Raw genomic sequence first — 19,039 nt, forward strand, 5'->3', positions numbered from 1 at the left:
TAGGTTTACAGTTGTCACACCTCTGGTTGTAGTCCATTGTGTGTGTCCATGTAACATTGAGCTGAACAGTGGATCAAAGCAGCGTCTCCATAGAGAAACACCAAACAAAGACAGATATGCTCACAGTGTGGGCTGTGATGGACTCAATGATGACAGCCCACCTAAAGGCACATTACACCTCCTGTCCTTTCACTTATGCAACCAGTGAAGGTCATTGTGGCTAATTTAGTGTGTTTACAAGAGCTCACTGAACACTTCAAACAAGACCACACACACACACACACACACACACACACACACACACACACACACACACACACACACACACACACACACACACACACACACACACACACACACACACACACACACACACACACACACACACACACACACACACACACACACAAACACACTGCACATCTGTGGTGACATCTGGTGGGCGTGAGAGAAAAAGGCACTTTAGAAAAACAGTTCATTTTGTCATGTCTCACTCAAAGGTGCTCAAATATGTGTTAATAAAGTTAATAATTGTATTAATAATGAACAAAAAATGGAGCAGAAAAACATAGTAATTGCCCACTAATGAAGTTATGTTCCTGTGCTGGAAAGCCTGCAGGTTTTTTTGTTGCTCCACTATCATCATTTAACAGTTTAAAATGTCTGATTTGTTGCATTTAAAAAGTTGCTCTTCAACAAAATGTTCAATTTAAAGCATCTTTAAACTTCTTGTATGGGTCGTATTCACTTCATCTTACCATGTTTATTTGGACGTAATTGTATAATTTATCCAAACACATTTAAATGACCACTAAATCCGTGAGATTTCCCAGAGCAACACTGCTCCCATGTGGACATTGTACCAAACAACAACGCTTTTGCTAAACCAAGGCTGCATAATACTATATAGTTTATAGTTGTCTGCTGTAGTTTTGCACACTTACAGGCTTGACACTTTGTTGCATAATAAATCATTACTTGCTTCTGAGAACTAATACCTTTTTAAATGTATGTAGGCCTACTCTTTTTATTTCATTATATGTTGTATAAGTACAGTAAATATATATAGCTTTTTTTTGTTGAGCCAAGACAATGCAGTAATGAGCTTCTTGCTTTTTTCAAACTCGCAATCATCACTTAAGGGCGGTGGTGGCAAAGTCCATAGGGGGTTGGTCTGGGAACTGGAAGGTCACCAGTTCAAGTCCCCGAAAGACCAAGTGCCACCGTGGTGTCCCTGAGCAAGACACTGGTTACCTACACTGCTCCCCGGGCGCCGTACATAATGGCAGCCCACTGCTCCTAACACTAGGATGGGTCAAATGCAGAGACCGCATTTCGTTGTCCTAGTACTTGTACTCTGTGCAATGACAATAAAGTTGAATCTTCATCTTCATCTTAATAACCGCATAATTCCTGAAGAATCCTCTGGATGAGTTTCAGAGCTAACCACCATGTTTGTAGTCCAGAGTTAGTTGTAGTCCATGTTTTATTTAAACCTACCTGCAGTCCCAGAAATAACCAACAGGTGGCACCATGCTGTAAATAATTATCATCATCAAGCCTCTCCACTGCGGCTGCTGTCACATGTCACCTGAATGACTACAGAAGGGAAATAAAGTAATGGTAGGCATGTAGATTTTTGAAATAAATAAATGGCCAAAATAGGTTATGTCCATTTTCAAGGTAGGTTTTAGGAATTTATTTAGGGAGAAACTTTCCTTTTTTTTGTGTTCCTATTGGACATAAGTGTGAGGATTTTCATTTTGAGTTAATTTATAAACAAATTGTAAAGGGTTTACCAGATCATATTGAAAAACTAAAATGCTATGTTTAAAGGCAGCATACAGAAATGATTGAGGACTTTTATCCCTTTCATCCAAAGCAGCAGTATTTCAGGCCATGGGTTTGTGTGAGATATAATGATGAGGTCATTTAATGAGTGTCGTCTTAATGCCCCGAGGAAATATTCTTCTCTGACATTACATTTTCCGCTGCGGCTCTTTTGCATATTATATGTTAACCATGTCATCTGAAGGATGTCTGACCCCTGCAGGGAAGAACATCCCACCCTATTAATCCAGTATTAAAAAAGAATCAGTCAGTTGGGACGTTATATTCACAGGCTGCTAATTGTTGAGCTTATGGGCATTTAATACCGTTACCTTTGATACTCGTTGCATTTATTAACTTTTAATCCCTGACCTCATGCATGATTAATAACTCTCTGTCTGATCCTTTTCTCAAATGAGGCCCCGGCACAGCCTCTGACAGATGGACCAACTGCTGCCAACTGCTCTCTATGAAATATTCAGAATGTATGTAACACACACACACTCACACAGACTCTCACACACACACACGCACACACACTTACACACGCGTGCCCGTCACTCTTATTAGCAGTCAGACAAAGGGGAAGTCTCACTTCTTCTGCACAGGATGAAACTGTTCTCAGTTCATCAGACACAGTGATCATTAACATATGAAAAGCAAGCAGGTATACAATAGAGGAAACTACTTGCGGTCTGTGTATCAGACATTAAACTTCAACCATTAAATAATAATAAATCAAATTATCTTTATTGTTGAAAGAAAAATAAATGAAATGCTTGATTTCTTTTACTGAATTTCTTCTATTGAAACTCCAGTTAACACTTTCAGCAGGATGTTTTTTGCACTTTAAAGCAAGTGAAGTCATGATAGAACGATTTATCAAACCGTAATTCAGTTATACATTTTCACTTTAACCGCATCATGATTACTCTCTAGTTGTCAGCATAGTGAACCCGGGATTGATACCAAAGTTTTGTGTTAGAAATGTATCCTACGGGTCCCCAGCACATAGAAACTGCTGAATGCTAACTTGGATATGTTGGGCAATTTGCCCAATTGGCATACATTGCGTTATTTAAGATGAATGGCATTACAGCCAATGTAAACAGTTTAAAAATGACGTGGCTGGTTTTGACCGTTTTGGAGTGGTTCTGGCAGTTATTGACCAGCTGAATTTTCAGGATAAAAAATGGTAGTTTTAACCAGAAAGTGGCTACTTTCGTACTCTTGTCGGGCTGATTTTGACTACCATGAATAGTGCTGCAACCATTCAACAATTAAAATGATTATCTCTACTTTTGACAACCAAGTAATTTAGTAAGTAAATAAATAAATAGGCAATCTGTCCAATCCAAATGATCCAGAGCACCAAAATCTTCCAACTCGACCCAAAATGTATCAAAATCTGCCCACAGAGTACAAATATTAGCATTATCTGGTTAAAACGGCCATTTTTGATACTAGAAATGGATTCAGCATGCACAACAACCCCCAAAACCACTCCAAAACTGTCCAAATGAGCCAAGCCAATATTTATCTATTTTCTACATTCACTCTAATGGTAATGAATACTAATTAACACCAATTATGCCAATTGTGGACATTGCTCAACATATGCAAGTTAGAATCCGGCAGTTTCTATGTGCTTGGCACACGTATACTACATTTCTATCATAAAACTTTGGTGTATTCAACATTTCCGACTTCCCAATCGGATTTATGAGCTGGAAACTATAGATTAGATTAGCTTTGACTTTGTCGGTACAATGAGACTCAGATCCATTTAAAAACCTGTCTCTGATAACCTATAACACACATGTTACGCATTTACTCTCATGTATGCTTAAATACAAAATGAGCTTTGTTAAAGTGTGGTTAAAATATCAATCATTCATAATATACAAAGTTATGATGATTGACAAATACATTAACACTCAAAATGTCATTATTTACACTTTTAATTACCTTATAAAGGGTTTAACAAGTGCAAAGTGTGTGTTGCTTATAAATGCAAAATTATATAGGGGTGTTAAATAATGTGTCACTGGGAAATTGTTCTATCATTTTGATATAAAAACTCAATAAAGTTAAAGATATATATGATATTAATCTGTTAATTAAAGGCAATTTTGGCTTGAATCCTAAAACTGTGTATCTGTGTGTTGAAGGTGATCTTGCGTAAGGTTGCATCACCCCTCAGAGCTGGAGCCCCCGACACACACAGGCTGCATAGATTACAATCAGCTAATTAAAGGCTCTAAACTGCCGAGTATTCACACACAAATTCTCACACTGAGCCTGTGTGTGTTTCTCCGTTTGCTGCGGCAGGAATCAGCAGACGGACACTTAACGGGCCGCTCAACACAAATTCCCCAAACCCCTGTCTCACATTTGTTAATTTGAGGCAGAGCGAGCGGGGCGGAGATCCCCTACACATGTACATCTGAAGAGAGATGAAACAACACTGAAGCCGTTTGCAGAGCTTAAAATCTGCATTCATTCGGTGGGGGTTTGGGGGTCGTCCTGCAAGACCATTGTTCCATTCAAAATATGGGATGTCATGTCGCACAATTATAATTATCCTTGTACAAAAATGTGAAAAAGCAGGAGCAGATAATACACCGGAGAGCCTATAGGAAACATTTTGAGGAAAGACTTCACTGGGTACTAACTAAACCGTAAAGGAAAAGTAATTAAGTTCATTTTTATGAATCGATTTTAGAAGTAGGGCTAAACTTCTTGGCTTCTATTTGCCTCAAAAGGGACGTGGCTCAAGAGATATATTTGTAATAGTGCCATACTGTACATACTGTGAAGCTTTTATTTTCAATAATAAATATTATATATATTTATAATTTATTCAGATATTTTCAGTTTCAACAAAAAAAAGAAGAGTATAAGACTTTTGGTTTTGACAGTTTTTGATACTCTTTTTCCAGCACTTTGATATGCCTCTAAATCATCCCCATATCTTATGAAAATCAACTTAAAAGCCTTGTCAGGATGTGTCAGTGCACTCTATAAACCTCCTCCTCCTCTTTCCTCTCTTTGACCCCCACACACAGCCTCCCGTCTTCGTCCCCTCCTCATCTTTTGTCTGCCTTTCCCTCCAGAATTCCTGGCCAGAGGCTGGAGCCCGCTCCCCCTGCGTTGTTGTCCATCTGTTGGCTGCGGGCCTCCTCCACCGGCAGATGTTTGCTCCTTCTTCCCCGACCTGAGCCTGGAGGTGAGGAGGGGGTGGTAAGTGGTGACCTAAACCAGGGGAGAGTCTGCATTGACACCAGTGGGGACAATGAGAGGGAACAATGGTATGGCTGAACACCAGGGAGGTAGTGGATGACTGACCGTCTCCATGCAAACGCACCACACACTATCATCTGTAGGGAGGTGGAAGAAGTGCTCAGATCTTTAACTCGAGTTTCTCAAGTCATACCAAAGTGAGGAAATACTCAGTTACAAGAAAAAGTCTTGTATTTTTTATTTATTCAAGTAAAAGTAATAAAGTATCAAGATTTACTTCAAGAACCTAAACCAGAAGTGCCCATTATGCAGAAGTTTGCGCTAGAACAATTATCCTACATTGTCATCGTCTTGTATTTAATTCTAATTTCAAGATGCAAAGGTTTATTGTTGATTCACAACAGCTATAGCAAGTAATGTATTTCCTGTCAATCAATTATAATTCTCAGTTTACTTATCAATAAAACATTATTCTGTACCAGTCTAATTCTTAACCCATACACACAAACATATCTGATTTCGATGAAAAACCTATGCTGCATTCTGTGCTGTAAGCTTTGCATTTGTCCCCCCCTTATTAATTCATTTAATATTGTTTGCGCATGCCCTTTTATCTAATAGTGTTTTACTTCTTTTTGTCTTTATTTTCACTTTTGCTGTAACAATGTAAATTTCCCCTCCTTGGGACCAATAAAGGTATTCTGATTCTGATTCTATCCCGTTTGGTTTACTGTCAAAACACACTGTTTTGTCAACATATCTGCACAGCCTCAGTTTACACATGCTTATCTTGAAAAGCCTCTAATCAGAGAAGTCTGCTGGTGGGAAACCAGTAAATCCTGTGATAAAGCAGGGAAAACACTGGGAAAGTAATTTTTAGGTTTTAAATTGTACTTAAAGGAATAGTTTGGTAGTAGACATTCTCCTTAAATGTTGGATTGGAAGATAGATACTGCTCTATTTATTCAGGTGAAGCTACAGCCAGCAGGGGATTAGCTTAGTTTAGTAAAGAATACCTAAACCAGAGGGACAACAGACAAACAAAGATATAGAATTCATACTTATACCTCTAAGTTTTAACACATAACAAGTAACTGCATGTATCACATTTTCCAAATCTGTCCAAAAACAGAAATGTAAATCAAATATGAATTTCAAATGAAATTACAACGTAATCTAGTAGTCCAAACAAAATAAGGCAAGGGAAGTTTATTTAGAGCACATGTCAAGGCATTCAAACGTCTTTACAAAAAACCTAATATACATAATTACATAGTCCAAAAGAAACACATTATAAAATCAAATTGTAAATACAGTTTAAACTAAAAAGCCAAGAGAAGAGAGGAATAACAAGCTTTAATAGATTAGGATAGGATACACACTACACCACCACCATTTACTGTAACTATATCTTGAAACTTCATAGTTTTGACTTTGATTTGTTATTATATTGGGTTTTTTTGGATATTAGGGCTGGTCTCTATCTTGAAGTTTTAGTCGAGGTTGAAAGGTGCTTGACAGATTGGTATTTATTTACTCACAAGGGTCAGAAGGCTTAAAATAATGCCACTGTTATTGGCCAAACTTTCCTTGTTGTGAGAAAAAAGGTTTGTTTGTACTTTTATTTAGTGTAAAGCTCACATGGGTGTTACTAGGAAAGGTAGTCAGTCAGCCGCTGTTGGTCTGGAATTTAAGGATCACAGAAACATGCTCTTTAGCAAAACACATCGTAAATAGCTGTGAGAGAAACATATCATTATGCTGTTGAATGAAGTTGCAAGCTCTCTCCGATGTTAATGGCTCGAGTGCGACGCCATCCGGAGGTCTCCTCAGTCTATATGATGGTGAGGGTGCTCTGTGATGAAGCTGAGTCTGTGTTAATGGCCTGTTTGAACTAGTGTCAATGTTAATGCTGCGGCTGCTGAAACATCTCCAAATAAGACAAATGCAAATGAGCTGTAAGTGTCCACTCCACCGCTCATTGACCGTCCTCCCATCAGGACCCTGAACTTCTTCTTTTAAAGGTTTTCTGGCAGAAAAAGTACATGAAATGCAGTTTTCAAGGTGTGTGTGTGTGTGTGTGTGTGTGTGTGTGTGTGTGTGTGTGTGTGTGTGTGTGTGTGTGTGTGTGTGTGTGTGTGTGTGTGTGTGTGTGTGTGTGTGTGTGTGTGTGTGTGTGTGTGTGTGTGCGCGCACGTATAACCCTTCCTTCCTTGTAGCAACACCCTTTTCTCACTGCTGTAAGTAAGGTTCAGGTTGTTGAGTTTTGAGGCTGCCGGTGAGGGAGAATGCATTTTGAATTTCCCAATTACAGGTTTCCACAATCCAACACGACTACCTGCCAGCAGATAATCACTCACTCTGTGTTTGAGTGTGTTTGAGATAAATACAGATAAGAATGTGTTCAGTAATAAAACACTGCAGTAATTATCCATGAAGCACTTCTACAGCAGCATTTACAAACGTTATTTTGTTGCCTTCTGTGTGCAGATCTTTTGGGCTGATTAGTAAGAAGTGTGGTCTCCCTCGTTTTAAAGAAAGGACATTTTATCTCTATACTGGTATCCACAAACTCTGATGTCTAAAAAAGGAATAGTGTGTGATACTATCTTGTTGGTAGATGTTAGATTCTTGTTTATAAGTTATTCTGGTTGTCTAAACTTTACAGAGCCAAACCTGACATCTTCAAATGCATTTTTTTATCAGACAATACCCAAAAGGATTTAGTTTAAATGATATATGACAAGAAGGGGACTAAAAATCCTCTCATTTCAAAGGCTGGAATCAGAGAATAGTGAAATAGTTTAATTCTTTCTGCTGTAAAAAGGAAGGAAAGTATTATTTGATTATGAAAACAGTTAAAGAGCAATCTAATAGTCTTTTCCGGTCTGCTGTGAACTATGTTCTATGCCCAGAATGTCTTTATAAAAAATAAAATAATGACTCTGCACACTTATTGACAGAGAAAGCAGGCAACTCAGGAAGCACAATAATAAGAGAGGGAATTAAGAGACATAGGATCTGGAGTGTGGTCATTTAGTAAATGTATGAAACAGCAATCAAAACCTGAGTAAATATTGCTGTGTACTTTTGTATTTCATGGTAGCCCTGATGGATTTTCTACATCAATGGTTTTGACTTGTTACGTGTGTCTGTTGGTGAGAGCATGTGTAAAGAGGAAATTGTTGGCAGTGGGGAGTCGGTGCAGGTTTGGTGGGAACAGAAGGTGTTGGGAGGGTTGCAGAGGTTTTATTCAGGGAGAATCACGTCTCTCTCCCCCCGCTTGTCTCTTCTTTTCAGATCTGGGGTGGGGGGCCTGAATTCTCAGGCCTCAGCTCTTACCTCTCCAGGGAAGTTCATTAAACTTAATTTACATCCGTGATGCAAATCTCACAGATACTTTATCCCAACAAAGCCCATTCCAGTGAACAGTGGTTCTTCCATGGACCAGAGGTCAGCACTCCCCCGTGCTGACACCAGGTTGGCTAAAATGATACTGAAAGTGCTTCTCGTTGGAATACTAAAAGCACTGTTGTTGTGCTAAAATGGGTGCTGCCTGCCTGATAAGGTATCAGAATGTAAATTCCACATAACTGCACATTCAGCATTGCAAATACATCTAGGGCTGTGCAGGAGAAACCTGGACTTCTGGTGGGGGAATTTGAGCCAAATCAAACAGAGAGTTGAGAGAAAAGCTAAAGAACCACAAACACAAACGTCACATAAACCTGAGGCAGAATATACTGAGATCCTTTACTGGTTACATCTGTCTGGTTTTGTTGGTTGGGTTGCCTCAGCAGTCTGGTTGAACAAGTTACGTTCAGATGTTTCATGAAACATTTGTCCCTTGTTTCAGGAAAGCTTGTGATGTAAGCTTTCAAAATGGAGTCCTGAAGAGCCACACAGCATAAAATGAGGGCCTTATCCAGCAGACATGCATGTCTCTCAGTTGAGACATGAAGGACCACAGAAACAATTAAAGAACATATATATTATCTGTTACACAAGTACAGAGAAACTGAACTATTTGAAATGCAACAAATTCACAAGATTCCTTTTTCATAAAATCATAGCCACATGCTTAAGATACTAAAAACAAATACTAGAAGAAGCTGTGTGGGCTACTTTCTTCTTTCAATAAAACACAGGCCTATTGGGTTACACCTTTCTCAACATATTGACAGGAAGTAAAGTCCTATGTAAGAAATTGTATTAAAAATACATAACATAAAACGAGATTGATGCAGCTTCTCCTTATGTCCATACTGTCTTTCACAGCTAAACAATCATAGCGTCAGCCAAGTTTGTATTTCACTGATGTAACATACAGCCTTGTTGCCTCACCAGCAAACACATATTTGGCATTCTACATGATTTTAAAAAGGAAAATAGTGTGTGAGCTGTTTGTGCAAAAAGGGAGTAGGTTACATTGGTGAAATACTGATTTGTCTGAGTCACTTTGTGTGGGAGGTATATGAGCTTGGCGGCTAGGTATGTGAACACATCAAAATGTCCTTTACCTTAGTTTTGCAAAGATAAAAGGATGTATTAAAATCTATCTATAGTCTGGTATTTAAATACAGCTGCTTTTAAATCCTAAATTGCACTTTCATAGGTGATTAGTAAGTTCATTTAGTATTTTATTTGGAGAACATTTTAGTTTCATCAACCAATCAAAATGTATTTAAATAATGTTTTAATTTGTGGACATACAGATATGCAAGGCAACCATTTTGTAATTCATATTTTTGTTTTTCCTCTTTAAAAATAAATAATTCTATCAGCATCCCATTCAATCCTACTCTACTTTCAAATAAAATAACTAAAACCAAGTATATTTATCTGTAAAAATGTACCCGTTTAAAAGTGTAGGTGCATAATTTAGAGACCACAGTGACCACAATCAGAGAACAAAAGATATCTGAGAAAAAAGAAAAAAAAAGTGAAGCATTGCGATTATGTCACATCCTCCTTCTTCCTCCTCATCCGGTGCGAGGACAACAGCGGAGTCCCGTTCTGCGCTCTGATTGGTTTGCTGGATGTAACAACGACGCCGATTGGCTGAGAGATTGCCGCTCCTGAGCTTCTATTTTGAACATAAATACGAGCAGCCTCAGATTTTTTTCCTCAGAAACCAAGGGCTGTCAGAGAGGGAGTAAGTGGAGCTGCACCTCTCTGACACAAGCAACAACTATGCAGCTGTAGTAATTTAGCAAGACCAACTTTTTTTTACTTCGATTGGAACCATCGGATCGCAAAAAATGTTTTCCTAAATTGTTGCTACCTTACATGTTAGCGTCCGGGTTAGCTTGAAGTTTGGACCGTTTTGCTAATTCGTCACTTTTCGACCCAAAATTCAAACGTAATCTACCACAAAGCAATACATTCTGAAGGATTAGTACACATTGGACAGCTAAACATGGAGTCGGTAGATATATTCGGCTGCACCAGTCCTGTTAACATCGTTTTGAAACGAAGGCCCGACGGGATCCCCGGGCTTTCCTCGCTCTCTCTGCCCGAGATGAGCACAAAGAACGCGCACTGCAGGGACCTGTTCTCCCCTGGACCCGCCACCGTGCTGTCGCCTGTCACTAATTTGGCTCTGGACATGAACAAATGGACTGGACTTGCAAGGTATAATCATAATCATAATCATAATAATAATAATAATTAAAGCATTAGTTTTTACTTCGTCAACTTGCTTACGCTCTGTTCGGCTTCTTTGTTTTTGAAAGCCATTGACAAAACCTTCCTTGCATTGTCTGGTGTACTGTTACATTACTCATTTTGTATTTTCGTCTTTTCCCTTTTGCAGTTTATGTGATACCCCGAAAAGAAGAAAGCATGCATCCCTTGAAAAGATTCCCTCCTTTGCCTCTGACGTCTCATCTGATGCTGGTGAGACCCGTAACAATCTATTGTCTATGTTAATTGATGCTGTTAGAATTAATGCCTGAGGCCCTGAAGTGTATCATTTGCTCCACTTCAAGGTTTCAAGGTTTCAAGGTTTCAATAGTCATGCCCTTAAGATGTGGTCATGGGATTATTACTAATAGGTGGTTTTTAGTACAGAAAATCTGGAATGTTCTGTTTATTTTTCAAGTAAAGGTCAAACATTACCATGTTTTCCCAAATCTTAGTTTTCTCTGTCTTATGTGATAGTTCACACAACATTTTTACATTTTGAGATGCTGTTCGGAGAAAACAATTGATTTACGTTATTTAAAACTTCAGGGAATTCTGATTGTGATCAATATATCGATGAATCACTAATTAAGAATAAGCTACTTGTAGCCTTGTTCTGTTCAGTTGCACAAATTCACGACATTTTACAAATGAAAAAATCAAATCCATATTTGTGGATGACCTGGCTGAATATGCAAAATTCCCCAGCCACAGTTCTTATCCATCGGTATTCCTCTGGTTGTTGGTGCCAGTTACAACCTGATGTTTATATTGATTTTATACAAATCTCTTCCTTCAGGCCTCGGCATGGATCCCCCGAGTCCCATGGATGAGTTGGGAATGGACGACTCGTAAGTTGCACTGTCATTGTCATGTCTGCTCGAATCAATCAGCCTCAGAGTCGTACCCCTCTACTCACCCCATAACCAACCCCCCCTCAACTCCACCCTCTCCTCCGTCCACCCTGTGCCTGGGCTCAGCTGAGCCAGGCACCATTTCTCATCTGTAGGATTATTGTTTCTTCCGTTGGCTTAAAGGTGGCAGCTTCATTCGTTTTTTTTCTAAGAAGATTAGCAGATAACGATAAGTGAGCTGAACTTTCTTTAAGTTATCAAGGGAAGAAACAAAGGAGAAGCTTTACGTTTTCCTGGTTATCTTAACCAGTTTGTCGGCATACCCTCGCTTTGCTTATCTTGGGTGGCCCTTTATCTTGACTGAGTTGGGTGAGTCTCTGCAGACATCTGCCGCTGTCTGATGTGCAACTTCCTTTACAGCAGCATTTGGTCCTCAAGACCTCCTTCACCCCCTTAACAGCTGCTCTGTTGCTAGGCATATTCCAGGTTGGGGGAGGACATGCCCTGCGCTTGGGTTTAATGATAGCACCCCCTCTGGGTTTTGGCACACTCTCCCTATGCACTGTTATTTCAATAGGAATAGGGGGGCTGGAGCTTTTTCTGCGTCAGGGCCATTGAAATGAGGGCACCCTAGAGAACAACTGCCCCCCCCCCTCTGCCGGGTCTGCATTGAATGGGACACGCTCTCTCCTCTACAAACAAAGGGCTCTTGCAAATAAGAGGTTGGCGGCGTAGGCTCCATCAGGCATATGGTGGATTAGCAGATCTCTGCACCACTTCTCCTGCCCTCCTCCCCCATCACTCTGAGCCCTCCACTCATTTAGCATACAGGTGGGCATTTCTCCAATGCAAAGAGCACCTCTCTCCTACATGCATTCACCCAACTTCCTCTTGTCCAACCGTTCCTCTCTCTTTCTCAATAGACCTCCAGATTCTTTGTCTTTGTAGTTTATGAGCACAAGGTGTTTTCTAACGGCCAATGAAGGCCTTTCAGCCCCTCAGGTTTTATTTCAAAGACGTGTTACTTTTTCCTAGGTTGGAACTTGTTAGTCAATAATTCATTAGCTGATGAACATTAGAATTTCAGGATTACAAAACGATCAGCTCGCACTATTTATCATTTCATTTCCCATTATTGTAAAAGGATAGTTCATAGTATTGATAGTATTTCTGCTCTCCTATTCTTTCTTGTACAATATTTGTTTTATCCCAAACATTTAAAACTCATTTTGAATCATCTATCACGTTTTCTGTCACAGATTTGAAAAGGCCATTCAACAGTCGAGAAGAGTCATCAATGAGTAAGTTGCTTTCTTGTATTGAACTTTCTCTCCTCAAAATAAAACAGCCTCTCTGTCTTTGGATTAGATTTTTATTGACTGAAATTCCTTCATCTACCTTTTGCAATAACAGCAGGATGCCAATTCGAAGAATCAACTCTTTGCCGGTGAGTAGATTTATTATTATGTTTGCCTTCAGCCCTGCATGACTTCTTTGAATCAGTCATAAGTTTGGTTGATCGTCATTGACAGATGCTGTAAAAAAGTATCCTCTTTTTGTCTTAATCTGGCTTTCAGGCATTTATCTAGGTCTAATATTCCCCTATTATATTATATCACAATTAACAAACATTCAACTAGCAGCTGAGTTTGAGTAACATGACTATCTTGAGGGCAGTTTTTCCTCTTTAATGACTAAGAGTCATCCTCCAGTCTAAATCTACTACAGTTCGGCTTGTTCATGTTTGCTGAGCCTTTTCTAACTCGACTCCCTCTCTCTCCCCCCCCTCCCTCAGCTGCAGCTCCAGAGTTTCAGTCCATCAATGAAGGGACAGGAAACAGATTCTCACCGCTATGGAATATTCGGACAACAACCCTCCCAAATGACCTCTTCCTCCGCCTCCCAGCGCGACAACAAGGAGAACATGCCGGAGGTAAACAGTGATGCTGTTCTACAGTAGCAACCACAGAAGCTGAGCAATGCTCCCACAGCTGATTTGTTGCCATGGCGAAGGCATCGCATCATTCGTCTTAAGAGCCGACCATTACTAGCATTTTATGATGACACTTAAAATACATTATTAGACTAATGTGTTAATATCGAGTGTTTAGGGAGTTTTACCCGAGCGCTGGACTGTCAGTGATGGTTTTTATTACTTTATAAGATGGAAAGATACTTAATTGATCCCAAATTGGGAAATGATTTAACATTTTGGTGGATGCTTCAGAGAAGTTCTTACTTAAAAGAGTTGGCGCTGTAAAAAGGCTTCTTAAAGTGTTAAGCTTGGATTTTACTAAATGATGTTCCCCCTTTTTTTTTTGCAGGAGTGCTTTGAATTCAAGAAACCCACCAAGCCTGTGTCCCGGTGTCGTGTGCGCTCCTTCAGCAACGGTCAGGCGTTCTCCCGCCGTCCCAGCTCCGCACCGGCTCTCATGGTACGTGACTGTGAAGAACCCCTCTCTAAATGTAGTGCTCATAGCAGGAGTTATAGGATGCTAACACTCCTTATCATCTTCTCCCCTCATCCAGTTTTCCTCACCTCCTCCGATCCAGCAGCTTGACTTTTATGACACTAGCCCGATGTTCCTGAGGGGTACCTCCCCTCTCAATGACGACGAGGATGACGGCTTCCTTGACGTAATAGATGACAACATGGAGGTGAGGCACCTGCACCTGTCTGCACTGACAGATTTTCTGCCACTTAAGAAATATTCAGAATGAATTTTTTACTTGGGATGTTTCAAAACATCACCCTTTTTTTAATTGCTCTGTTTTAGCTTCCTTAATTTCACTAAATACTGATCTATTTGTCACCTTGTCCCAACTAGGACAACTCCAGGATGCCGATGGGAATGGCCTGCTTGCTCACTGCCCCGCTGGTGACCGACAGTTCAGGAGAAGACTCTGTAAGTTGGTCTGCCATGTGTTACTATCTGTTTCTGGTATGTTTTATTTGGAGGAGCCTTGGACATAACAATCTTAATGCCGACGTGTGCGCTGTAGCTGTCAAAAAACCCTTTGTCTGAATCTTACGTTTTCATTTTTGCTTTCCTCCAGCCTGTGATTCGTTGCCGGCCCCGGAGCCTGTTCCGCTCCCCCTCCATGCCCAGTCCCCTCCCGTCGCGCCCCTGTGCGAAGCGCCCCGACTGTCCGGCGGACGACAACACGCCGGTCCGGGTGAAGAGGCGCCGCAGCCTGGCGGGAACCCAGGTCACCTCCCCGGAGCGCAACTCCGAATCACCGAGAGTGGTGAGTCCTCACGAGAGCATCAGCATTCACTCCTGGAATAATGACTTTGAAGAGTTAGCCCAGTGTTAAAATGACATCCACATGAACCCTCGTCATAATGTAGCACCAATCTTCTCAAAAAAATCTCCATGCTCTTTCCTCTGACCCTCTGAGAAACAGTTCCTGAAACACTTGCTGAGGCCGACTGGCTTTTGTTTCTGCCTGTACAGACACTCTTTAATTGGCTCGTTTTCTGCTTGGCTGCCTCCCTAAATGTTTCCTCCTCTTCTTCAGGGCTGCTCTGTGCTCCAGAGGTCCAAGTCTTGCTGCCAGGCGGATATCGAGAAGCTGCTGGACAGCGACGACATCTCTAGTGACCTGATAGGAGATTTCACCAAGGTAATGAAGTCACCGCTGTGTTCCTAACACTGATAACTTGATGGTGTGAAATCGCTCGTCTAATCCAGTTCCTTATTTTGTCTTTCAGTCTTTTGTGCTACCCACAGTGGGAGGCAAACATCAAGACCTCAAGTACATCACCCCTGACACAGTGAGTACAGGCGCTAAGAGAAAACCTATCAGTGTGTTTTTCTAGAGGAAGCTATGGTCCTGATTTTTATATATATTAACGTGTGTTCTCTGTGTCCCTCAGATGGTGTCAGCTATCTCCGGTCAGTTTAATCATCTAGTGGAGCGTGTCATCGTCATGGACTGCCGCTACCCGTACGAGTTTGAGGGAGGACACATAAAGGTGAGCGACGATATCAAAACGTGTTCAGTTTTAAAGGCATAGAACAACCAGCTTGTTTTGACACTGACAGTTACCGAGAGCAATGGAAATACTTCCGTTTCATCGGTTATTGTTTGTTCAATAGATTCTAGTTTTTAGAGGTTTTTTGTACTTAAGGCACACTTCTGATTTGTTACATTTTCTAAGACCCACTCCATTCGAATCAGAGTCTTTTTGCCTCTGACGCTTCCCTTACTATGAATTGAACGGTTGGTTTTGTCTCCTCTCATCCAGGAAGCTTTGAACCTGCACCAGGAGTTTCAGGTGGAGGATTTCCTCCTGAAAACGCCTATCGTCTCGTGCTGCCCGGACAAGCGCGTCGTCATCATATTCCACTGCGAGTTCTCGTCGGAGCGCGGCCCTCGGATGTGCCGCTTCGTCAGGGAACGAGACCGCGCCGCCAACGAGTATCCAAACCTCCACTACCCTGAGCTCTACATCCTCAAGGGCGGATACAAAGACTTCTTCCCTCATAACCAGGTCAGTTCCCGCTCTGGGTTCCTCTGAAGCTCACATTTAGCTTTAACTGGTCACAGATCCTTCTAACCACAGGGTCCGATCAGTAGCTTTTGAAGAGATTTTAAATAATTTGGCGGGAAATAAGGATGACTTTGAGGTTTTAAGTTATCCCTTAGCTGTAAATGCTTGAAGTCAAATCTCCACTTCACTGTCTATCATTTAGTGAGCACTTCTCCGACCTGGTGACAGTTTTATGTAACCGTGTTCTCCTCCTCTTCCTCTGCAGGCACAGTGTGAACCACAGGCCTACAGGCCGATGCACCACGAGGACTTCAAGGAGGACCTGAGGAAGTTTCGCCTCAAGAGTCGCACCTGGGCCGGGGAGCGCAGCAAGAGAGACATGTACAGCCGCCTGAAGAATCTGTGAGCGCCTCGTCGACCTACTAAGAAACACACTGCCCCCCCCCCCCCCTCCCCCAAACCAGGAAATACCTTTGGGGATTGTGCCAACAGAAGGGGTTCTAATACCCAACAATTTCCCTGTAACTCTAGAAAAGTTAGTTATTTATGCAGATTTAAAGCGGGGAAAGGCGTGACACGCTGAGGTGCACAGATTTCTTTAAGAACTAATGTAACCTTTTTTTTAAAAACCACTTGGACCTACTGTTTTTTAAAAAATGTGTTTTATTATTTTGTACAATAACACAACCCACACTGCCTAGTCTGAATTTCTTTTAGACTCCTCACCGGATATTTTCTTCCGTCATCTCCCACTTTATTGAAGCACTTAATTTAAATACCATGAAATGGTGAGGTGCTGTTTTGATACTTTTAATTTTCTAAGTTTTACCCCCAATTTTTGTATTGATTTTTTTAAAGAATGCCTTTCTCTAGGCATCCCAAAAAGCAAATTTGATATTTTACGACAACTTGTACAGATTTTAATCTAGATTTTTTTTTTTTTTTCTAATTTTCTGATCATTTTTTCTGTCAGAAGATACCAAAGCAAACACACTACCTGTTAACTTTGCAGTGAGATTTACCTGATGCTGCAGGTCAGCAAGTGATAGGAGTTCTTGTCCTAAGATCTTTCTTTGTTTTGCTTTGATTCTTTTAACATTTCCAGTGATTAAAATGTCTTCCCCTCTGCAGAGGTTATGATGAGTTTATTGTGAACGTGGCGGTTTGAACATTTTGGTACAGGCTTGCGGGGGAGCTGCCGAAATAAAAAGCCAACGTGTGTTCAAATGTGACGTAAAGTATCTCTGTTCTTTTTTTGAGTGTCCTGACATGCTAACGTTACATCAGGAATATGGCTTTATGGATAAACCTCGCTTACCATTATGAAACGATAGCTTGCTGGCTTTTTGCTAAAATACCGTAATGCAATTCCAAACCTATGCTACTAAATTATTTACGAACTTACATTTTGAAAAGATCCCTCTTATGCGAATTTCCAGGTTCATATTTTTATTTTGTACCTCTACTGGGACATGTCTCCATGCTTTAATGTTCAAAAAGCTCTTTTTTTGTCTCATACTGCCTGTGCTGCAGCACCTCTTTTCACCCTCTGTCTGAAACCAGAGCCCGGTCTGCTCTGATTGGTATGCTGGCAGGCTCCGTGATTGGTCAACTGCCCCCTAGCGTATCACGCACAATGTGTTTGGCGTGCTAGCCAATAGTAGCGCGAGTGTTAAAGTGATGTCATTATGTTACGTAAGTTAACTAAGGAGTCAAATGGAGGCGTTTCAGGCAGGAGAGAAACTCCCTCTGGAGGAACTTAAGGATTTTAGCCTTTGCAGACCATTTACATACACACTAATACAGGAAAGGGATAATCCAAAAAGCATAACAGGACTTCTTTAAAGTTCGGATCACCTAAACTATTGCGTGTTTATGAATGGAAGAGAGGAGCGGACATTTTCCTAGAGAGTATGGGTATATTTGGGTATTAGTTTGTATTTAATAAGCAGAAATGCCAAACGGAGCGTCGGTAAGCTTCATTGTGAGGACATGTTTAACTGTCGTTGAAACTCGGTATATAACAAAAATAAATAAATGCTTTTCAGCCTGCTTCACATATCAGTCCATGTTCCTAATTTAAGGCTTTTAAAATGTAATTTAAAGTGAAGTTGTAATGCATTGGGTGTGCAGGATTCGTTAAAATCAAACTACAGTTTCCACTTTTAAACTCTAGACAAAGCACATGTTTTCCAGTGGTTCCTGTTTTTCAAATCTTCCCTCTCTAGCTGACCTTGGGAGTGGCCTCTCTTCTGCAGCACGTGCCTGTACACACACGCACACACATTCCTGTATGCAGAGGGAGGTTCTTTGTGTCGACAGCGCCTGGCCGACAGCCGTGTCCTGACAGGAGGATAGGAATCAGCCACCTCGTGCTGTAAACACGTGGTGGTTGGTGAAGTGGTCGTAAAGAAACTCCTTCCCTTCTGGCACTTAACCAAAGTTTGAAATCAGGCAGTTTCCCAGCACCCATGTGGGTTAGGACGGGGAGTCTTTGTTTGCATTCCTGGGATCCAAAGACAAATTTACAGCCAACAGTTTCCAGCTGACACAAGTGTCCGTTGGTAGTCTTGTGCAGTTCAACTGAAGATACTTTAACTCTTGAAATAGGATAGAAACTAAGGGGGGGCAAAGGAAGAGGAAAATGTGTCTGTTTCAGTGATCTTTACATGTATTTGTCAGAGGGGTTTTTTCATTCATGTTTGGCAGCCACCTTTGAGTAAGACAATTAAAGGGCCAGTTGCTGAGCCTCGCACCTTCACATCAGGCAACACTTGTAAGATTCTTTTCAAATTTCCCCCCTTCACAGTGACAAGAAGTGGGCCTCCACAGTAGGTTTCAAAGTGAAGATGAGGACATGGCTTTCCCCTTATGTAAACCCAGACACAAGAGGATCTGTCCAATGGGCCAGAGGTTTAACAAAAAAAGA

The 19,039-nt window shown here is 40.9% G+C and overlaps 1 protein-coding gene across 1 annotated transcript; it reads left to right on the forward strand.

The window, feature by feature from the left end:
• The first annotated feature begins 10,192 nt into the window (after positions 1-10,192).
• Positions 10,193-17,342, forward strand: cdc25b (cell division cycle 25B). The gene is made up of 15 exons (XM_063909541.1): positions 10,193-10,707; positions 10,889-10,971; positions 11,558-11,609; positions 12,872-12,913; positions 13,026-13,059; positions 13,408-13,545; positions 13,937-14,047; positions 14,142-14,270; positions 14,441-14,518; positions 14,670-14,861; positions 15,135-15,239; positions 15,328-15,390; positions 15,493-15,591; positions 15,865-16,110; positions 16,376-17,342. Exons 1-15 carry the CDS (start codon positions 10,493-10,495, stop codon positions 16,514-16,516), a joined length of 1,728 nt encoding a protein of 575 aa, XP_063765611.1. The 5' UTR covers positions 10,193-10,492; the 3' UTR covers positions 16,517-17,342.
• The last annotated feature ends 1,697 nt before the right edge of the window (positions 17,343-19,039 follow it).

This window comes from Eleginops maclovinus, chromosome 19, assembly GCF_036324505.1.
Source record: "Eleginops maclovinus isolate JMC-PN-2008 ecotype Puerto Natales chromosome 19, JC_Emac_rtc_rv5, whole genome shotgun sequence".
In the NCBI taxonomy this organism is placed as follows: domain Eukaryota; kingdom Metazoa; phylum Chordata; class Actinopteri; order Perciformes; family Eleginopidae; genus Eleginops; species Eleginops maclovinus.

Bases quoted from the DNA above. Each gene is read 5' to 3' on its own strand.
- cdc25b (XM_063909541.1), top strand. From the start codon at position 10,493: ATGGAGTCGGTAGATATATTCGGCTGCACCAGTCCTGTTAACATCGTT. The intron at 14,048-14,141 runs GTACGTGACTGT...CCCCTCATCCAG, and splicing joins GCTCCGCACCGGCTCTCATG to TTTTCCTCACCTCCTCCGAT. The intron at 14,519-14,669 runs GTAAGTTGGTCT...GCTTTCCTCCAG, and splicing joins ACAGTTCAGGAGAAGACTCT to CCTGTGATTCGTTGCCGGCC.